This window comes from Hydra vulgaris, chromosome 13 (genome assembly GCF_038396675.1).
Source record: "Hydra vulgaris chromosome 13, alternate assembly HydraT2T_AEP".
In the NCBI taxonomy this organism is placed as follows: domain Eukaryota; kingdom Metazoa; phylum Cnidaria; class Hydrozoa; order Anthoathecata; family Hydridae; genus Hydra; species Hydra vulgaris.
This window is the reverse complement of record NC_088932.1, coordinates 2944900-2968779: the sequence shown is the minus strand read 5'-3', so window position 1 is coordinate 2968779 and position 23880 is coordinate 2944900. Positions and strand designations below refer to the sequence as shown.

The window sequence follows — 23880 nt, the reverse complement described above, 5'->3', positions numbered from 1 at the left end:
TTTTCTAAACCTTTCAAAATCTTTTTTTCTAATCTCTTGAGATTTTTTGAAAAAACTTCTATTAGAAGAGCCCTAATGCCTATTATTTTTGTTTTTCTTAACAAACACAACGGATAGGGCCTCAGGGTCTTGCAGTTCAGGTTTTACTTACTTTGGGTTAGCCACTATCCGTTTGTTAACAACTATCTGTATATTTAATACTTTTTTTAATTTAAGGCAATAGGATTCTTTTTTGAAGTTATAAGATTTTTGTTAATTGCTCCCCAAGTTCTAGTGTCCCTAGTGAAACCTTTCAGTTTAATGGTTTTGGTTCAAGAACTTTAAGAACAAAGTTTCATCATATAATATTTAATCTTAACAATTGAAAAATATTGACAAATAATAATCAATTAACAAAACCCAAGATGACAAAAATTATTGCCCTTATTTAAATTTATTTTAGAGAACAAAAACTACCAGAAGATATTTATCGCTGTCATTTCAGTCTTGCTGGTCTTTATTTTAAGAGTAACAATATGGAGAAAGCTTTGCATCATGTCAAGCAATCTCTTTCAACTGCTAAAGATATACATAGCAAAGCACTGGAATTGGATGCACTGTTACTTCTTGCTCAAGTCAGTTTTATTATTCTCAGTTTTTGATGATATAGAACAATTTGAAAAGGTTTTGAAAGTTTTAATGATATAAATTGAGAAAATTAAATATTTTTTAAAGGTTTTTTTACAACTAAGTGAGTTTGAACGAGCAATTCAGATATTTAAACAAGTTTACTCATCCATGTCAAATAATGAAGAAGCTTTAAAAGGACTTAAATTAGGTAATTTGAATGCATGTAGCTGTTTTTATTAATTTTTACTAATATTTTGTTTTTACCATTTCATTTAATCATTTTAAATTATTTTTTCTACTTTATTTATTCTGTCTACTGCTTGATCAAACACATATAGTTGAAAATAAAAATAGTTCAATCAAATTATAAATAAGATATTAAAATATATTATTGTTACTATTGGTACTAAATTTAGATATAGATTTAGGTCCCCTCTCTAATAATCTCAAGTTTGTGGGTAGAGAAAAGAAAAATATAATAATAAAATAAAACAAATAATTTATTTTAGATTATTAACCCTCAATATTTTAAAACCCTATTAGAAACATCTGATTAATGTAATTAGCTGAATCTGTTTGTTTTGTTGCCCCATTTTTTTTTAAATTTATTCTCCTTAGTTTTACTACTTTTTGCTTTTTCTTAACTTTTTTTATCTTAACTTAACTTTACTTAGTTTCTTATTTTGTTGCCAAACATTGTTTAAACAAGTTAACTGTTTATCATTAATTAATTTAATTTTCAAATTTAAGATTCAAACTCAAGATAAAAATTATTGAACTGCCAGAATAGTAAAGAGATCTTTAGCCACTTCAACTCACCCTTATAACTCACTCGAGTTCAATCTTATCAAAGGTTAACTAATAGATTAATTAAAGATTAGTCAATAGAATAGATTATCAAAGATTAGTTAAGGGTGCTCAGTAGTGTGATTCTATTTTTTAGTTTGTCATGCAAACCTTTTCTAAAACATGAATAATTGTATTCTAAGAGCAACTAAATAAAAAATAATTAAAAATTTGAAAATTTTACTAGCTCAAAAAAAAAAAGTTACTTTATGGAAATAAGACAAAATACTTAGGCAAAAAATGGATAATTTGTATGATATTTTTTTAATTAGCTGAAGTTAATAGTGAATATAATATAAAACTAGCTTAACAATTATTGGTGGATAAGAAATAAAATAACTGTATTCCATTTTCTATTTTAGTTATAATTATATTTACCTAAATATGTCCCACATAAGTGCTAAAGGAGCATTAAAGAGAAAAGCAAACAACTTAATACCACCGTGTTCAAAGGAATCTCGAGAACTGCTTGCTTCAGCAGCGCCTTATGGATTACGGACTAAATCCTTAGCCAATTTCAAGACTATTCCAGAAGTCCGCCACATTCTTGGCTACTATCACCATCTCCGCACCACCATCAAGAGCTGTTATGCAAATAATAGCAAAAGATTTGGAGCAGCTCTGGAATGTGAAATTTAGCATGCTCTCAGTATCCAGAGCTGGCATCACAAAAAAATTGAATGAAGTTGTGAATGCTTATAAATTAAGTTTGAAGAGAAAATCGAATATGGATTTTTTTATGCCATTTGATATCCTTAATAAAAATATAAAGCTGAAGAGGGAAGAGCAGATCTTCTACAACCATCAAATGGATGATAGAAAGAGCTGTGTATTAACCAGCCAAACAGTTGTTGAGCATCCTGCTAACAGGCAGTTGATACCAAAAAACATCTTGATTATGTAGAGCAACTGTACACAGAGTCAAGCTCTGAAAATGATGATAACGTTGATGATTTTCAGCCTTTGTTTGAACGACCCAAACGGAAGTTTAAATCAAAGGTGAGTAATAATAATTTTTGGAAATAAAAAAAGTTTTTTTATTAAATTTATATTAATTTTACTTTAGGTTTAAGGCGATGCCAATTGCCATTATGTGCGCAGAAGCTGGTATCTCAACCCACAAAGGAGTTAGTGTAACTCGCTCATTAAGTTATTTCCATAGTGACATTCCAACTCCAAATCAATCGGCTATTTTTAAAGCTGGTAAAAGGTTGCAAGTCACAACTCTACTTAAACTTAAAGAAGCTTTGTCTGTTCAATTATCCTTTATATTACACTTTGATGGAAAAGGTGTGGCACCATATGATTATGGGATTAAAAAAGTGGAACGCATGGTCATCACCCTTCAGTCTGATGGACCAATATTTTGGTACATTGGCCTCAAAACATTACATACTAGCGGAACTTCTAAAAATCTAGCCGCTATGATAACGGAAACATTGTTAGAGTATAATGTTGTGCATAAAATATCCCTTATAATTTGTGACACCTGCTCTGTCAATACAGGTTAGTAAAATTAAAATTATTTATTTTTAAATAATATAATAATACAATTAAATAAGTTTTTCCATTTTACTTCAGGTGGATCTTATGATGGTTCTGGTGGAGTAGTAGGGATTTTAAGATTTAAGCTATTTAACAGGCCTGTTCCTTATTATGGATGCAATGCTCACATTTTGGACCTTGTTTTGAAAAAAATGGTAATTTTCCACTTGCCAACACCATCAAAATCGCCTACTCTAAGTGATTTTAAGTTCATTCAAAAACTAAAAAATAAGTATCCGCAATTGAAAGAATCATACAATATCCTGCATAAAACACCTCATCCTCCTCCTACTGTAAAAACCTGGAGAAATGATTATAAGCTATCGGCTAGGTTTGTTTTATTAAAAATTATTATTTTCAATATCAATGATTTGTATATGTGATGAATGCGTTGATCCATTTTATTGTTTATTTTTCCAGGTTATGTATTGCATTTAGGCACTATTTGGACACCAATATTTTACCCAAACTGCAGCTACCAACGAAATTACCAAGTTCTCACTCAGCAAGGTGGAGCAGCAGAGCAATATATGTCTTGTTAGGCTACTTTCTACTTCCTGAAGAACGACCATTATTGAAAGAAATAGCTAAGTTTATTAGCTGTTCTTGGTCACTTGCATGGTTTAAAATGAGAGAGGAACCCAACTGGGAAAACTTAAAAGAAACTACATCAAGTTGCATTAAAGCCCAAGAAGCTCTGACAAGACATATTCTTGGTGTTAAAATCTCATTCAAGAATGTGCATCGAACAAATGAGGTAGCTGAGAGAGGACTCTGAGCTATGGACATCCGATGTTCCCGGGCTAAGTCTGATGATGCTCTTGAGAGACTTTTTTTAACAGAAATGTTTATGCAAATGTCGAATAAAAAATAACTTCACTTTATAAACTTTGTCTTATTTCTTTTGCTTATGTATAAAATAAAAAAAGACTAAAATAAGAAATAATTTTGTCTTATTTCTATAAAGTAACTTTTTTTTTTGAGCTAGTAAAATTTTCAAATTTTTAATTATTTTTTATTTAGTTGCTCTTAAAATACAATTATTCATGTTTTAGAAAAGGTTTGCATGACAAACTAAAAAATAGAATCACACTAATGCTCAGTTGCTAAAGAACAAACGCTAATCTTGTGCAAAGTCTATATAGTGAAGAAGCACTTTTTAAATCGTAACACATTTAAATGGATAAATGGTTTAGTGAAAAGTGTACTGTACAATGCTTTGGCAAAGTCTTTTCTGATTATACAAAGATTATCTGCTTAAGCAAGCATAAATGTAAAATGTGTTGAATGCCACAAGATCCACCAAGATGCCTGGGAGCTTTCAGTCTAGATATGTTGCAGCAGTTCTCTTCCCTTACTGGAAACTTTGGTGTAAAGGTTGAATCATTGTTTAAACAACAAACTAGGCTTTTCAGAAAAGGGTATGGTTTATACTCTTAGGCAAAACCAATACTTGAGTATTGATTTCTTCAACAGTTTTAAATGGAGTAGTGATGATAAAAAGATACCGTTATTGTAATAATAATAATAATGGTATCTTTTTAGTTTTTTAAATTAAGAATACTTTTTTGTCCCAATTTTTAATTTTTCCATTGATCAATATTGTTATTTTAATTTTATTTTCCTTAAAATAAAATAATAATATAATGACATCAATATCAGACAAGAAGGTTACAGTTATGCAATCAACACTTAAGTTTTAATCAATGTTATTAAAAATGCAGATGATAAATATTGAGCACGGTTACAAGTTTATACTGTTGTCATGCAAACAATTATGTTTATAAAATTAATGAAAAGGTTCATAAACATGGAAACAAAAATCTTCAGTCTGTATTTTGGACTTAATGTTTATTTTTCAAAAAAAAATATAGGTAGAGTCCCTAATTTTTTTATTATTTTGATCATTTTGAGAAAGAAAAGAAATTTGAATTTAATGTTTAACACACAGTGTTGAAAAACGATAACAAAAAGAATTTTGTAGCTCATGTGCGATCTTTCAACTTTTTAGATTAAAAAAATTCACATATAAAAAAAGTGTCTGTATCTTATAAGCTTCCACTCTAGTCCTAAAAAAATTTGAACCACCCTAACTTGCAGTCATATAGATGCCTTAATATTATCAAAACTTGTTTTGATGGCTTACAGTTTATACACCTTAATATACACCTTATACACCTTAATATGATAAAAATTTGTTTTGATTTAATTTCTCAGTTAATTTTTTAAAGTTAATTGAGCAAATCATCTAATATATGAATTGACATTTGTGATTGGATTGTTTTAAACCAAAGTTTTCCTCAAAGTCAAGAAGTACTTGCTGCATGGATTTAATATTCTATTTAATATTCTACTTAATATTCTATGAAACCATCTTAAATTGTTTGTATTTGTTTACTTTATATATTTTTTTTAGTTAGGTCACAAAGATCACAATGTACCTCCTAATACATTTTGTAGGCATTGATAAATGTTAAAAATCTTTTTGTCCAAACTATGGATGAACTAATTGACCACAATTTTTACTTTAACATAATTTAGATTTTCATTGTGTTATCAATTCCATCATTCTTGTATATTATAACTTCATTATTGTTATTATGTATTATTATTATTGTTATTAATATTATTATGTACTAATATTAATATGTATTAATTTATATATATATATATATATATATATATATATATATATATATATATATATATATATATATATATATATATATATTTATATTATGGAAATATTTATTTAAATATTATATTTTTAGCCATATTAGGATTGCAATTGACTCGAAAGTATAATGAAAAAGAATCTTTAAAAAGGAATGATTTGTTTTCTCTTTGTGAAAAGTTAGGTGACTTCTATGCAAAATTTTCACCACAACACGCATTAAAATACTATAAAGAACAAGTATGTTTTTTTTATTTTTAATTAAATGAAGGAAGATATTTAAAGTAAGTTTAAAAGAAAGAATGATACACACAAACATATATATCATTCAAGGTCAGTGATTTTTTGCTGACCTTAAACATGTTTAGGTTAGCAGTTAGGTCAGCATTGCCGAATGCTTACCTAAAACAAACTTATTCCCGATAGTGGGTGCAAACTGTTTAAAAGTGCAAAACTATTCAAGTTAGGAATCAACAGAAAGAAAAGAAGATTGTTAAAGTAAAAGAAGTTTACAGAAGATTAAATAACTTTGAACTGTATGAATCAGGAAAACATAGAGACAGAAGAATATTTCAAAGCATAGATGTTTGTGGAAAAAAAACTAGGTAAATAATAGTATTTTGAACATAAAGAAACATATGCAATAAAAGGATATGACTTTGCTCAATGTCGAATCACACAAAGTTTTTGGAGTTAATGGCACTAGATATGGAGGCTTGCTTGGCTAGCAACAAAGATAGTAATGGTAGCTATCAATCAGTTGATGGTGTAGAGGCTTAAGCTTGACAGTTAGAGCATGTCCGATCTATTTTTAGATTTATATAGGTAGAGCATGAAATTCTAAGTAATAAAGTGGAAGAAAGATTTGACGTAAAGCAATAAAAAGTAGCTTTTTTTTCAAGACTAGAGTATATAGATCACCCATTAGTGAAAGAGGCAACTTTAGAGGTAAGATTGGCAGAAAAATTATTAATGTAGAAAAAAAATAACATAGGAACAAAGATGGAGCCTTGTAGTGCCCCATTTTAGAAATGGAGGAGAGTGTAGTGCACCAAATTAAAGTTTAACACTGGAATTAAAATGAAATGTTTTAAAAAAACTTAACTTGACACACCACATAAAGTGAGCTATGGACACACTGCTATGGTAAAATGGAAGCTAGAGAGCTTGGTACTTGAGAGCAGGTTTTTAAAAAAGATTTTTTTAAAAAGAGCTATGGAAAATGGAAGCCAGGAAAAGCTTTAATATGTAATGAGCATTAGCCCTTGCCTTATCTTCCATTAAACTTGCAATAGAAAATTTCTGTTATGACAGTAAGAAGGCTGATAGAGCGATAGTTGGAGGGTCAGAAAGTACTCCAGAGTTTTTGAGTTGGTAATTGGAACCACAGATGCCATTTTCCAGCACTTATTAATTAGTTTAGAGAGTATTGAAGAGAATTCTGGAGAATATTTTGTAAGACTATGACAGGAGTGTTGCAATACCAGTTAGTAAGAAGATTGCCATTTAGAGGAAAAAGAGCAATTCCAAATTTTTAATAATTTGAACCACAAATTTTCCACATGCTTGGCATGGTAGAGCAGTTAAACTACATTTACAATTTTTTGACCTTGTTTAGTAGAGAAAAAGCATCATTAGAAGAACCAGCCCAAATATGACAACAGTATTCCATACAGGGACAAATAAAAGATTTGTAGAGGTAAGGAATGGAATATGGAATAAGAAAATATAGTAAAAAAGCAAGCAATTGTTTATATGGTTTCCATAAAAGGTCAGTAGTGAACAGTAACCAAAGAAAACATAAAGAAGAGTGTTATATCATCTTCTGTATATGATTTGAGAAGGTTGCCAATCATTAATATAGGAATGTCAACAGTATTGTGAATGTTGTTTGCAGTGAAATTTAACTCTAACAAAACTCAGTTTTGTTAGAGTTAAAATTCACAAGCCACTGCAATCTATTACAGTAGTGAGATCAGATTCAAGATCAGCTGCCTGTTATAAGCGATCAAAAAGAGAAGACTTTTTGTCGTACAGGAAAATATAAAATTGAGTCATCAGCATAAAGAGCTACTTTAGATGTAAGGTTGTTGGGAAGATCATTAATGTAGATAAAAAACAAAACAGTACCACAGATAGAACCTTGAGGTACCCCAAAGTTGTTGAAAATGAAAAAGAGTGATGGCCTTTAGGATGACTTCAATAAAACGGTTAGAAAGAAACGATTTCATAATCTCAAACACTTTTCCAGATACACCATATAAAGCAAGCTTGTGGAGAAGACTAGCATGCCAAACTTTTTTAAAAGCGTTAGATATTTCAAGAGCAATAGCCCTTGCCTCACCACTTCCATCTAATGCCTGATAAAATCTTTCTGTCACAGCAGTTAGCAAGAGCGAGAGTATTGAAAACCGTATTGATTGTCTGATTGTAAGTTATTTGACTCAAGATGGGATGTGAGAAATTTGTTTATCAAACACTCAAAGACCTTGCTAATAACAGAAAGAAGATTGATAGAATGATAGTTGAAAGGGTCAGAACATTCTCTGGAGTTTTTGAAAACTTGAACCACGGGTGCCATTTTCCAGCAGGCTGGAAAACGAGATTCAATCAAGCACTTATTAAATAGTTTAGAGAAAATTAAAGAGAATTCTGGAGAATAATTTTGTAAGACTGTAACAGGAATGTTGTCTGAACCACAAGCGGTAGAAGATTTTAAATGAGACATGACTTAAGCAACAGAAGCTGAGGTGATTTGAATGTCTAACGATGGGTTAACCATTTTAACTGGGATCCCAGGAAGGTTGTAGCCATAAGTTTCAAGAATTGAATTAGAAAAAAAGTTCTTTGCAAATAGTTCTGCAATAGATCAGTTCCATGTATGAGAGATGGAATGTTAGACCTACCCTTTTAATGGCGCTGTAAAATTTTTTTAAATAGTCACTAGAACCTAACTTCTGAGATAAGATATGAGATTAATTGAACTGATGGAGCTTAGCTTCAGACAGTACTTTTTTACATTTATTTCTTGCAATAATAAATAGCTGTTTATTCTGGAAAGAGCTGTTCTTTTGCTAAATAATATGAAAATATAAGTACAATTAGATAAAGCAGCTGCACAAGAAGGTGAAAACCATGGAGTAGATTGACTTCAATTCCTGCCTGAAATCAGGTTACATATGAAGCCCATTTATCAGCTGAGAGAGAAAAGACATCAGCCCAAGGATCGTCACAAAGAAAATCAAGAAAAGAATCCCAATCCCAGGTAGTTGTAAGTAGTGCAATGATAGGGTGAGTCCAAAAAAGAGGTACAAGATTAAAGATTTATAGAGATCATTGCATGGCCAGAACCACCTAAGGGAGAAAAAGGAGAAATTGAACACAAGCTAGTGTCAGAGACAAACATAAATCAAGGGTAGGAAGATATATGATTAGAATTGTTAGGAAAACGAGTCACTAAGTTAACTTTCTTAGAGATTGAGAAATGCAGAAGTTATAAGCCATAGTGCCAGCAGGGTTAGTGGCGATAGAGCCAAGCCATTCAGTGGAATGAACATTTACGTCACCATTAGCAACAGTATTTGTAGAAGGATAAAGAGAAAAGGGCATGGTTAATTTGATCACAAATTACATCTAAAAGAGGTGATAAAGGGCAAAGAGAAAGGTGACAGAGTGAATATGGGCAAACAGAAACACATAAAAGAATGGTCAAAGGATTCAATTGATGTGTATGTATACCCTCAAACCAAGTATATGACTATTAAGTCTTTGCGAGTCAAAGGATAGTACCCATCAACACTGAGATCTGAAGAGAGAATTGAGGAGTAAAAATTAATCTCACTATGAGCAAGCTAGTCTAGTGAATTTTGCAAAAGGTTTCAACCGATGATAGGTTGCTTCACAGACCACAAGTATTTGTAAAATATATATTAAAACAGTTAGGAGGTGGGGTAGGTTTTTTATGTTTAATATTTTGGGTTACTTTTGGCATGATTTGAGTTTAAAGAGAACTTGACTCATTTATGACTTAGCGTTAATTAACAGGACTGAGACCACAGCTATGCTGTGGTCTCAGTCCTGTTAATTAACGCTAAGTCATAGCATAGGACTCCTTATGCTGCCTCGACAGTGCCCACCAAAAGCATTAATAAGGACACCATCCATATGCAACATGGCACTGTTAATATTCAGATACTTTGCAGCTATTGATAGAAACAGCCTCTTTGAGAGCTACATAGTGCTACCACAGAGTTCCATCAGTTGGCTTCCATTTCATCGATAGAGTTTGGGAAACCTTACTACTTGCTAGCATCAGAACCATTAAACTGAGTTTTTAGAGCTATAACCTCATTAGGAGGTAACGGGAAGAATTGCATTGTCACTATCAAGGAGTCAAGAAGATTCAGCATTCATGATCCTAGGCAGAAAACAATGTAACACAGGTTTACATCTATGCCAGGCTAATAGATAAAGAAGGTGTTTGAGGCTGGTTAGCAAAATTATTTTGTTTACCCTTTAAGTCTTTGCCTTGGAGGCCTTCTAGAAGACAGTAGCTGGATGTAGTTAACATCTGCCCAAGATGAATATTTTAATTATTTTTATTTTTAAAATCCCCTGCCTTGAGCCCCAAGGCAGGGGATTTTTAAGCCAGAGTTTGTTTCTCCTAGGTTTTGCCTAAATCTTATATCAATCAATTTATATACTTTGTACAAAATTTATAAAAATAAAAGAAAGTTAGTTGTTATTTGTAGGGGCATATAGCTAATTTTTTCTTTACACACTTAGTAAACAAAATTTATTATTAATTCTTTTGACTATTTTACTTAATAATTTTTAAAATATAAATTTAATAAACTAATAAACCCTAATTAAATAAATAATAGAATACTTTTTTTTTTATTTTAAAAAATGATTGAAATTGCATTAATCTAATCTTTAGTAAACAATTTCTTTGGCTTTTTATTATTTTTATTTTTTGGAACTATGCTTGGTTTAGCTTTTTTTTAGTTTTGTATTTTTTATATATGTATTTGCTTGTTGTTTCTTTTGTTTCTGTTTTGCTTTTCGTTGTTCACTGCAAATACTTCTTTAATGAAGTATGCTATGTTTATTCAGCAGTTTTTTGTACAATTTTGTAAATGTTTTATTTGATGGTTTTGGTATGTTCTTCATAAAATAACCAAAGCCTTTCAGGTTCATTTTCTCAGCTTAACAGCATACACATTAAGCAAAAGGCTTCAATTTGAAAGATGAGATCATGCAGGTGCAATAGTATACTAAAGTTTGATATTTTAAAGTGTTCAATGTCATAAACAGAGCTTTAGAAGGTGTCCCTTTGTGTTGTGTGCATCTTTCGCATTTTATTATATTATGTATTTTTGTCTTTATTTTTCAACATTTTATTAATTAAGCTTGTGTTCTTAAAATTTTCTGCAAAAAAAAAGCAGCATAAACTTTAACTTTGAAGAAACAAAATAAATATCAATAATTTATTATAAGTTAACGGTTTTAATTTTAGATAATACATGTTTTTGTTTCTTATAATTTATTTAATAATTTGAAATTATAACATTCCTTTTAGTTAGATTTATGTTTGGACACTAAAGATGAAAAAAATCATGTAATGCTTGCATCTATTTACAATTCTTTGGCGTTGACATATTACGAATGTAAGCAATATGATGATGCAATGGTATACTACCAGCTTGAATTGAAAATGCACAATAGTAATGAATATAATGAGGTTCATTTTTTAAAATTTTGTTTTTATTTATTTTTATTATTTTTTATTTACTATTATTATAATTAAAATTTATTAAAAAAAATTTTAAATAAAAAAATTATGTTTTTATTAAAATAATAAAAAAGCATAAAAAAGTTTTTAAAATGATAAAATATAATTAGTTTCCTTAATTAAATTTAATGGTTTTTACATAAAGTGTACTTAATTTTGTTCTTTTTAAAACCAAAGAGTTGTTAAGAGATAATTTTTAACACAAAGGGTAAATTTAAATGTCATACTACAGGAATATATATATATATGTATATATATATATATATATATATATATATATATATATATATATATATATAAATTACTAAAAACACTAAATAATATATATATATATATATATAATATATATATAAATTACTAAAAACACTAAATTTTTTCAACAAGTTGAAATTGCAATATAGTAATAATAGCTGCACATAAAACAACACAGATGAAATCATACTGAAACAACTATCTGTGTGAGCTTTAGTACATACATTAACTGAGAGGTGAAGTTTGGATAGACAGTAATTTGTATAAAGGGCATTTATTAGGACTAAAGTTTTTATGCTTTTATTTTTTAATTTTTTTTTCCCATTTTTTGTGAAAAACCGTCATCAAAATCAAAGTTTTAAAAAAGTGTGCAAAGTATATTACTTTGCGCACTTTTTTTAAATTTTGATTTTAATGATAGTTTTTAAGTAATTTTTAAAATTTATTACTACGCAGTAGTAAATTTTAAAAAATTACAAATCATTTTCTTTGCATTTCAGAAATTTGACACCTTGTGCATGATTTTAAAAATATTGGAACTTGGTTGTGCATCTTTTGAAGTCTTGAAAGTAAATTTAGATCTAGCTGCTGATTGTGCAAGAGAAAGTGAAAAACCTAATTCTGCAGTAAGTGGTAAAATATAAAAGCAAAAAATAATTTTTTTTAATCAAAAATCTACAAGGTTACATAACAGTTTATTAACATCACACAATATATGATGACATCACGCATATATGATGAGGGTTTTTTTTTACATTGTAATTGTCCCGTTTGATCAAATACATTTGTATAAATTGAAGTTTTTTTATAAAAAAAATTTTAAATGCTTACAAAAATATAAATAATACTATTTCTCTACCATATATACCTGATACATCTTACACCATAAACATATACACCTACCATATACGTTTGATATAAATGTATTTATATATACCTGATACAAGCTTGTTTTCAAATGCGTTCTTTAAGCTTAATTGTAACAATCAAAACTTCTAAATTTTAGTCATTTAGGTCAACATAAACTGTAAGTTGTAAAAAATTAATTTTTTTAGTGTTTGATTTTTTTTTTAAACTATTTTTAGTTTTTTTTTTTTAATGTTTATTAATTTTTTTGTATTAATTTTTAATTAACGTATTAATTTTTATCTCATTAGTTAGTATTATTGTATACTATTTGTTTTTAAAATTTCCTTAATGGTTACTAAATAAAGTTAAATAAAAAAAAAAGCTCTGAAAAAAAAAGTAATGATTCAAGAGAAATCTATACGATGAAAAATTAGTTTTCATCATATAGATTTACCCATCGAAGAAAAAAAACATTTTAGTTCACATTTTTATAAAACTCCAGAGGTAGGTGGCCACTACAGTTGAGAAAGCAACTATGTTGTTTTTTTTACTACAGTTAAGGAAGTAACTCTTCTTCAAATTTTATTAAATAAAACTTTTTATTAAAAGCTCTCTATAAACCCTAAACTCTGAATTACAAACCTTGTTAAACATGACCACTGCACAAACAAACATGGTCACTGCACTAAGAACCACATTGAGTGTCATACCCCCGCAGGTGCAGGGCTCTAACTCCTCGATTGTAAACCAAAAGTTCCACACCAGTTACCAGCCTACACTAGTTCTACATCAGTTATCACCGGCACAACAGTCTACAATCACGACTCACCACCGGCACACCAGCCTACTACTGGTAGAAGATAGAATGACTGTAACTTTTTAAATAATTTTTTATTGTACTTATGTTATAAATTGAATACATTAATAAAAAAAAACTTATTATAATTTTTACTATTGGTTGATTTTTTTAATATTCTATTGGATAATTTTTTTAATATTTTATTGGTTAATTTTTTTAATATTCTATTGGTTAATTTTTTTAATATTCTATTGGTTAATTTTTTTAATATTCTATTGGTTAATTTTTTTAATATTCTATTGGTTAATTTTTTTAATATTCTATTGGTTAGTTTTTTTAATATTCTATTGGTTAATTTTTTTAATATTCTATTGGTTAATTTTTTTAATATTCTATTGGTTAATTTTTTTAATATTCTATTGGTTAATTTTTTTAATATTCTATTGGTTAGTTTTTTTAATATTCTATTGGTTAATTTTTTTAATATTCTATTGGTTAATTTTTTTAATATTCTATTGGTTAATTTTTTTAATATTCTATTGGTTAATTTTTTTAATATTCTATTGGTTAATTTTTTTAATATTCTATTGGTTAATTTTTTTAATATTCTATTGGTTAGTTTTTTTAATATTCTATTGGTTAATTTTTTTAATATTCTATTGGTTAATTTTTTTAATATTCTATTGGTTAATTTTTTTAATATTCTATTGGTTAATTTTTTTAATATTCTATTGGTTAATTTTTTTAATATTCTATTGGTTAATTTTTTTAATATTCTATTGGTTAGTTTTTTGTTTTGTTAGTTGATTATTCTTTTATTGTTTTTCTTTTAAAAATGAAGTTATATTAATGTTTCCATTTTCTAAAAGATTGATAATTTTATTTTAAATTTAAATTATTATTTTTTTTACATTATTAATTAATAATTTTAAGACATTAAGTTATGTTAAAAATTTATGTTTATTAAATATTGTTTAAAAAGTTTGACTTTTTGACTTTGATGTTTTTAAACCAAATAAAACACTAAACTACCAATAATTAGGTGTTCAAAAAAATTGAATTACTCTATCACTACCTGTGTAACAGTTGAATTACTCTACTACTACCTGTGTAACTATTGAATTACTCCATCACTATCTGTGTAACTATTGAGTTAATCCATCACTCTGGGTAACTATTGCCATACATTCAATTTATTGCCATAAATTTGGTTCTTGAAATTAAGCTGTCAAAATCAATAAAAGTTAAATCTCTGTGAAAAGACTTGATTGAGTAATGAGTCACAATAGACTAATTTTTGATTGAGCAATTTATGATAGCTTATTTGAGTAGCAACAATGGTAGTACCAGTTGAAAAGTGATAACACCAATGATTGGACAAAGGGTCAAATTTGAATTGATAAGACAAGGGTTTCCTTAAGTAAATTAGGCAATATAAGAGGTTATGTTCAAAGTTCAAATAGAAGGAAGATTCTGGATTTTTATAATAATGATTGACTTATATAATAGATGATAATAATAAGATTTCTTTTAGTTAAAATTCACCAGCCAATCCTATAATTCTTAAACATGCTCAAATAAAATGTTGTTTAATAAGTGTATAAAAGATTTTTTTAGACAAATTTATGATTGTCATTAGAATTGCGTCAGATGGTAAAAATCAAAAAATAATAAAAAGAATGAATGCTCGATTGTTTGTTAAATGAATGTTATAAAAACTATTTTAGTCAAATCATTTTTTTTGTTTAATCAAGATCCAATCATGTATTTTAGTGCAATCAAATAATTCTCTTAACTAAAAAAGGTTCTAAAATAGAATTAAAAGGAACTGAACGCAGATCAGTTAGAAGACACCTATCTGATGATAAATTTTAAATTTTATAAATAATAAGAAAACATCAAATAATATCTTTAAATTATAAAGTTTTTTTTTTTTTTTTTGAGGTTTTATTATACTTTTTTTCAGATGATGGATGTCTACAAACGTTTTTCTGATGATATTTTATGTTGCAAAACTCAAGAAGAATACAACTATTTAAAAACAAAGATTGAGAGATGTATTGATGAAGTTGATGAAGAATCTGAAAGATCTAGTGATTGTGGTGATGGTCTTTTTTTAAATGAAGAAGAAAAACTATTTATTGAACATGGTAAAGTTCTTATTTATTGTGTAAACCATTATTTTTTTAAATCGCTTATTAAAAAGTTTTTCATTTGAATCATTTAAATATATTAAAAAATGCGTCTATAGGTCAATATTATGTGATTAATTAAGTAATAAATGGTTAGTTAGCTAATGTTATAACAAAAGTTTATTAGTGCTCCAGGTTGGTTACTGTAAGTTTCTTGCAAAAAATTTGTATAAAATTGTTATATTAATAAGCATATTTTATATTGTATTTACAATTTTTATGATATTTCAATACAAAAAATATTTTTGAGATAACATCAGACACGAGTCATAATACAGGTAGATGTGAATAATACAGGTAGAAGTGAAGTTTATTGTGACATTTTAAATAACTGATATTTTATGTAAGTAAATTTTAAGTAACTGATTGTATACTGAAAAAAGTTTTTAAATATCATTGTCATTATCAAATGATAACGACCTTTTTAAAAGATCATTGTCATTTGATGAAAAAGTTTGAAGATTTTATTTGATATACTTAGGCTTTTTTATTTTTACAAATATGTTTGTTTTGTATATTTTAATAGTAAAATTTTAAATAAATTATGTTATAAACTTGTTTTGTAAATTATAAACTTATTTTGTAAATTTGTAAACAAATAAATTTATTATAACATCTCCAGTAAAAACAAAGTCAAGCAGCTCACTTAGCTTTTACTATTTGCCTTTAAAATAGAATCAGATTACGCTCTGCCATCATTTAACAAATTTAAATGCTTTTTCAAAAAATTGTTTCACATCTTTCATAAATTTGACAAATTTTTAGGTTTTTAAACTTTTTAAGACTTTAAATTTTGAGACTTTTAAACTTTATTCAAAGATTAAAAATCTTTTTTTATTTTTTCATATATTTTTTTAGATATCAATATTTACTAAAAGGTTTAGTATTTGCTAATATTGAAAAAGATTTACAAATTTACATTTTTAATATTTGATATTTGCAGCTGTTGAACCAAGCTGAGAAAAAAAATAATCGTACAGGGAGCCCCAAAAAAGATTTGAAAGTCACAAAATGATTGTTTCTTCCTGGTTTTTGATATCCAGGAGCTCCAATATTGTGAAGAAGCTTTTGGTTTACTTTTGGGAAATAAAATTAAGACTTTCAGTTTACTGGAACTTTAAACCCAGAGTCCTTATGTATAACAGCAGAATCTATATGTATATTATTTATAAATATATGTTTGTGTTTGCTGTTTTTAACTCTTTTAATTGTACTATTTTAAGAGTGTGGAGGTTTAGAAAATGAGGAAGAACTAGTTGAAAAAAATTCAAGAAGCACTAAAAGAAAAGCAAAATCAAAGGTTCGAAAAAATTTTCGTTTTAGTTAAAAATATTATATAATTTTATATAATATATCATAGGATATTATTATTTATTAGTAACTGTTGCATCTTTAAAGTAATCATGACCCGTAGTGTTATTGAATATGGCTGATGATGATGTAAGCATGGCTGTTAAACAGATAATTGTAAAACCTAGTTGTATTGTAATTGGTGTAACTATAAATCTGATATAACTAGAAAGCTGACTTAACTGTAAACCTGGTTGACTGACATAACTGTAAACCTGACTGTGGTTTAACTGAACTTAGTCATATTAAGATTAGCATAACTTTGACCCTGCATTGCATTGCTGCTTAATTGAAAATTAGGCTACTATAGTAGCATTTGTATATAGTGTGCCCAGAGCTAGATTTTCACCCTTTGGGGCCCTAGGCCGAATTGCCTTTTGGGGGTTCTTTTAAAAAGTGTAGAATTTTCTTATGTCAATTTTTCATTTTACTACATAAAAAAACAAATTGCATAAATATAGTGACAGTATAATACTGTGCACATATATGTAAGCAGATTTTATAAATGCAAAACAAACTAGAAAATAAGTAACATTTTAGCATAAGAGTAAATTTTAACAATTTTTTACTTTAAAAAATTTTTTTTTTTTTGTTTGACAAAATTTGTTGATGAGGGAATCCATATAAATTATTCAAAGTTTCTTGGTTTATATTTAATCTTAAAAATTTTTTGCTCAATTTAAGTTTTGAATTCACCAGAATAATTTGTTATAATAAAGCATAAAAAGATTCTCAAAACTCAAGATTTAGAAATGCAATTTAATTAATCTAAATTTATCTAAATTTTATTCTTTTATCAGCTATGCGGTAGTGGTGTAGTGGTAAGAGCGCTCGCTTCATAAGCGAGAGGTTCGGAGTTCGACTCCCACCACGTCCCTGGAAGTACCGCGCTCTACTTAGTTTCTCCGCGCAGCGGCCTTGCTCGGAAAGGTTCGTGTTTCGGAGTTAAAGAGTTGAGAGAGGGTTGTACCACGAATAACAACTTAAAAAAAAAAAAAAAAAAAAAAAAATGAGTAGCCTCCTCGACTGTAGTGGCCCCCTCGGGCCTTGGGGAGGTGAATAATCTAAAAAAAAAAAAAAAAAAAAAGCTTATAAATGAATAAGTGAGTCATAGTTGTTTCTTGATATTTAGTTTTGATTAAGTTATGAAATTGAAAAATTTCATCAAACAAAGACATATCGATATCTTTATGATATTGTTCAACGGTTTCTTCAACATTTTTCTTCAGCTTCGCATTGTCGATGTTCATCATTAATCAAAAATCCAAAAGTTGTGTTAGATTCTTGATATACAATCATCCTTTTATTCAAATTTGAGTAAATTGCTCCGACGACTTTGATAAAATGTCTTTCTGAAACTTTTTTTTTGGACTTATTATAACACATATTTCATGGTTTAAATCATCAAAGAATTTTTTCTTTGTTCGATGTTTTCTATATGAATATTCTGAATCAGTAAGTAAAATTTTAGCTTCAGCTTCAAAATCACTTCAAATTTCAACTGATAATTCAAATTCAAGTTTATCAATTTTGTCACTAAACAGTTTTATTATGGTTTTTTTATGTGTATCTATGATTTCTTTTCGATGCATGATTGTACTACTTTTATTAGCCATAATTTTGTACTCAAAAATAAATATTAAAAAAAAAAATTAAACACACTGAAATTAGCAGAAAAATTATATAAAAATTTTAATTTTTACTATTCCAAAATTTCATGAGGTCAGGGGGGAACACTCTGGCTATTAGGAATCCAATGTGTTACCCTATAACATTTGTTTCAGGCATTAAAAAAGTTAAAATGACATCACAATTTTAGCAAAAAATTAACTATTTCTCCATAAAAAGTATTAAAATTCATTGACTTTGAAATACTAGTAAATTCATCTATAAATACTGTCATTTTCAAATAAAAAGAATATATTGTTTCCAAGTTAAAGAAATGAATAAGTTAAGTGAAATAAAAATAAATATTGCTAAAATATTGTTACTGGTTTGAAATCACCTTTCTTTTTTTTTGCTTACCTGTCTTAAACCAACTTTGGTAAACCTGTTTTAAACCAATTTTGGAAACTATCTTCATGCTTTTTGATTGAAATTTTGGAACAATTATTGTCTATTTAATTTAATTTTTAAGGCTTGCTAAATTTATAAAAATTTATTTTTAATTTAATTTCTTTTTTTATGCAAGACAAAATACTTTTGTAATTAAAATAAGTTATGTGTTAATTTTAAATAGTTTTATTGATTCAACTTCAATAAAATTGAATCAAATCAATAAGTGACCTTTGTATAATCTTTTTTGTGTGTGTGTGTTTTTAAAGAACTTATATATCTTAAGTATTTTAAAATTTGTTTTATTTTCAGTTCAAATCCCTTCTACATATTTTAAAAAATAGTTTTTGCAATTTTGTAATCTGACTTTGATAGTTTCTGTTTTAGTTCACATTGGGTTCGAACAAAGTTTTTTTGATTCAAAATTGGTCTAACAATGTTTATACTAAATTATAATTATTAGAAATATGTTTTCTGTATATTTTGCTATAAAGTAACATTAAATTATTGAAATTCAGCTAAGTCTTGTCATTCTCTGGATTTATTTGAAAATCCAAAGTTTTGAATATTTAATTAAATGTTAAAAAATGTTTTTATTCTTTTTACAGAACAAAGTTATTAAAAATATTTCAAAAGTTGCATAAGTTTTAGTGGCAAGCCTTTAGTGAATATTTTCATGAATTACAAGTCTTATGTTCACTGTGAAACAGCCATGCTATATTTCCTAAACTATTTTACTTAATTTAACTCTTGACTGCAAATATTTACATAATGGAGACAATAATGATATGTAAATATCAGGAAAATCAATGGTGTTGTCTCACCAAAAATTGCTTGAAATATAGTGAAATAACCCTAAAATAAATTAGTAATTTAAAAATTGATAATTATGAAATCTATTGGCAAATTTTTTAGGCTCATTAAAATGTTTATGCAGTGATTTTGTGTTTTTTGTTTTGCCCAGTGACCTTTAAGAAATTCAAAACCAATAAAAATGTCAACAGAAACTATTTGCAGATTCTTTCAGAATTTTATGAATATGTTACAAATCTGTTTAAACTAAAACCCAAGCTGCTGGTCTTGTTTTAAATCCGAGCTGCTTGTCTTTGTCTTGTTGTTTTAACTGCTTAAATTGCCCAATATTTTTAATCAATTTTTTTTTAACCATTAATTATACTTTCACCTAGTCCATGCTAAAAGCAATGTTTTAAACTGTACAAACTGAACAATTATTTTAGCCCATGCTAAAGGCAAAACTGATCAATTTTGTAAAAGTCATAAAGTTGTAATTAATTAAAAATTACTTCAGCTTCAATATTTTTAAAGCTATTATAAACCTACTATGGGAAATAGAACCACGTCTTTGCATAGTTTAAATCTTCTGGGAGCGATGCATTAGAGTTAAAGGAAGTAATGTATTGTTTAAAAGGGAAAAAACAAAATAAATAGAAAAGTCTTGAACTAAATTCCACAACAACTTTTCTCAAACACTTCTCATTTGAAGTATCAGTGAATATGTTAATTTGATATTGTTACCAATACTTTACAAAATTTTCAATGGATAGACTCGCTTGTTTAGACTTGCTTGTTTAGTAGCTCTAGTTTATTATCTTATTTTAGTTCATTAAGACATTATTTAATGTGTTCAAGAATTGTGTTTTTAGAGTCTTAGATAGATAGATCTTTTGAAAGTCTCAGATCTCAGAACTTGGAATCCTAAATTAAATAGGTAGAAATATGTAGAAATTTATTTAAAACAAAAATGTTTAATTGAACCTGTCATAACATTTTCTTAAATCGCCATATTTTTGCAAACCTGCACATCTATTGTTTAAAAGCTTTGGAAGAGATATTAAAAGATATATATAAAAAAAATCACACATTCTCTTCCTCTTGTATAATCCTTGAAGTCATTGTAATTGGGCAAAGATTTGTTGATGTTGTTGTCTGCAGATTATTTAATACCAAAATTACTTTAAAGTCTGCGTTGTACAAAAAAAAAAAGAATCCTGTCTAACCTTATTAGGTTAAATCTTTCATCAAAACAGTAGCCTTATGTTTTTATCATGTTCTTTAATTTGAGGTGATATGCAAAGCATTATCAATCTGTAAACTCATTTTTTTTTTAGCTGTACCTCCTTCAAAATACAAAGACCTTTTTTTATTAGAAATGTCCAGTTCCTAATAAGTGTTTTATCTTTTCAGTTTCATTTTTAGTCAATTTTCGATATAGCTCTGGGTAATTGCTCTCTAGTATAATTGTTGCACAAATTTTTAGAAAACTAATTTTTAATTAAATGTAAATAGCCACCACCTAAAAATAAACATTTTTATTTCTAATAAATTATAGTTATAAAATAAGCTAAAGTATAATTATGAAACTTGAAATTTTATTTGTTATATCGAGGAAATTTTAATTGTTAATTTTTATTAGTTATATACTGGTTGAATTTTGAATATTTTATCATAAAATCTATTGTTGTACATATATTATCATAAAATCTATTGTTGTACATATTTTATCATAAAATCTATTGTTGTAAATAGATAAAGAGAAAAATCAAACTGTTTTACATCAAAAGCATTAAAAAACATTTATAATAATAATAAATAAAGTATATTGTCAAGACTTCATTTTAATTTTTTTTTTTTTCCATGTGGTGCACAAACTTTTAATCTAGATTCTTCGTGATTAGCAGATTCGTTTTCTGTGTTTTGGTAATTATGGATTATTTGAAAGTAGTTTAAAAATCTTGAATGAGCAGCTAGGATTTTTTTTTTAACAGATTTGTGACTACAAAAAAAATTCTGCAAACAGTTTTTGTTGACATTTTCATCGATCTTGAATCAATATTGAACACCAGTGAAAGTTAAAATAGTGTGTTTGGTTCACAGTTTTAGTTAAAAAGTTTATAACTTTTTTTTTTATATATTGGCTTTAAATGTAGAAATATTTATTATAGAAATTATTTTTTTTAGATAGTATTTAAACAGCTGTGGTCTTCAAAACATTAAAAAGACATTCAAAAATGTTTTTTAATGTTTGGAACATCTTTTGAATGTTCAAAATCCTATTACATTTTTTATTTAAAATTTTTTTTATAGGTTAATCATATTAATGCTCTTGGTGAAACACCTCTTCATATTGCTGCAATTGCAGGTAACACTGGGCGAGTGACACTTCTTTTACAACAGGTATATTTTTGATGACTATTTTGTTTTGTAAATCATAAGCACAGATGTTTACGTTGAAAATATGTATTTAGGGTGCATCTGTTCATGCGCGAGATGCATCTGGGTGGCAACCTATCCATGAGGCATGCAACCATGGGTTTGTCGGTAAATGTTATTTTTTATGTTGTGTGAAAATTTTAAATAAATTTATTTTGAAAACAAGTGAAGAGACTTTTATGGTTTTTTTTTTATTTTACTTTTATATTTAAACTAAAACTAGATAAAAAACATTTCTTTACTTATTTGGCTATAAATTACTTTTTACTTGTTTGGTGAAGATAAAAGTTATAAAAATTCTAGTAACAAGACAAATTCTTGTGAGTTACATAATTACTGTTTTGTCATTAACCAATTTACTTTAGATCTCCATAAAGTTACAAAAAATTGTTATCAAATAAAGTTATGGAAATGATATGATATAGGGGAGCATAATCTCATTTTCGGTCTTCATCTAGAAAAAAACTTTTCACATTAAAGGTTTTTTTATGAAATTAAGTAAAATATTGCAAGTTATTATATACAGCTACAAAATGGATTACAACTTTATATGTGTTATATGTTTGTGTTTAGGTTTTTAATTGAATAACTCTAATTCATTTTTACAATAAGAACCAAACAAAATTTTGCTCTGAAAAAAAAAATTTTAAAACTATTTATTATTTAACTATCTATTATTTAACCTTAAAAATTTAATAATTTTTAGTTATATAATATATTTATAGTTATATAATAACTAGAACTAAAAACAACATTCAAGTTAAGATTGAATTATTTTATTTTTATGAAGGTTGGTTTAGATTGTTCCAAAATATATCTAAATACAACATTCATTTAATAACATTCTTTTATTTGATATTATATATAGGGTTTAATGTTTTACAACCAGATATAAGGTTTAAATGATTCAGATAAAATTGATGTTTTGAAAAACTGGTTTGATAAACAAATAACAGATTTAATTATATTTTTTTATTGTCTCATTATTTGTAAAATTTGGCTGCAATTTTTATTATTTTTTTCTTCTGAGTAGCCCAAAAAGTTTGTTGAAAAAAAATTTTTTTTGCATTTTTTTTTACAAAACACAACATATTAGCCTGTAAAATTCAAACCAATATTCTTTAATTAATTTATTTTCTAAGTGAGTTTGTTTTCAAGTTCTGTTACAACCTTGGATTTACATTAATGGATTACAGAGAAAAGGCATGTTCTGAAGAAAATTTTCTTTTCTAAAAAAAATTAAATTCTCTTGCTGTTGTAGTCAATGACACATTTTAAAAGGTGACTGGCATAATCTGGGTGCAATGGATCTCTCTTAAATCTCTCCCAGTGAGGTTTGAAGTTGGAATGTAGAGCTTCTGTTGCCTGCTCACTAAAGAGGCCGAGTCCAATTTGTTTCATCTTGATGAACTGTGGCACGTGGTAAAACACTGCATGCACTTTGGGAGTCACAGAAATAGAAAGGTTGGTGTAGCTAAGTTTGAACTGTTCAATCTTGGATTCAGGGTCCAGGCTTTTTGCAAAGCACAAAGTGACCACTGTCTTGAATAGTGTGAGTGTTTGAATGAAGCCAAGAGCTGGACTGAAACCTTCTTTTTCTGAAAGCTGTTGAAGCTTATCCAGACCTCTTAGAAGCTTCATGCAATCAATCCCATTGAAATGCCCCCCATGGTAAGGCTGGATA

General features: G+C 27.4%; 2 protein-coding genes across 2 annotated transcripts in view; both read left to right on the top strand.

The window, feature by feature from the left end:
* Positions 1-23880, top strand: part of LOC100206904 (tonsoku-like protein) — a 54592-nt gene that overhangs the window by 18700 nt on the left and 12012 nt on the right. The window contains exons 5-13 of the mRNA XM_065815516.1: positions 443-614; positions 715-817; positions 5772-5914; positions 11256-11417; positions 12221-12346; positions 15335-15518; positions 16784-16860; positions 22071-22160; positions 22232-22304. Of these exons, the coding sequence (XP_065671588.1) occupies positions 443-614; positions 715-817; positions 5772-5914; positions 11256-11417; positions 12221-12346; positions 15335-15518; positions 16784-16860; positions 22071-22160; positions 22232-22304 (1130 nt within the window). The remainder of the gene's footprint in view (positions 1-442; positions 615-714; positions 818-5771; positions 5915-11255; positions 11418-12220; positions 12347-15334; positions 15519-16783; positions 16861-22070; positions 22161-22231; positions 22305-23880) is intronic.
* LOC136090353 (uncharacterized) lies at positions 2108-5467 on the top strand. The gene is made up of 5 exons (XM_065816944.1): positions 2108-2454; positions 2529-2961; positions 3037-3331; positions 3439-3757; positions 5417-5467. Exons 2-5 carry the CDS (start codon positions 2532-2534, stop codon positions 5465-5467), a joined length of 1095 nt encoding a protein of 364 aa, XP_065673016.1. The 5' UTR covers positions 2108-2454; positions 2529-2531.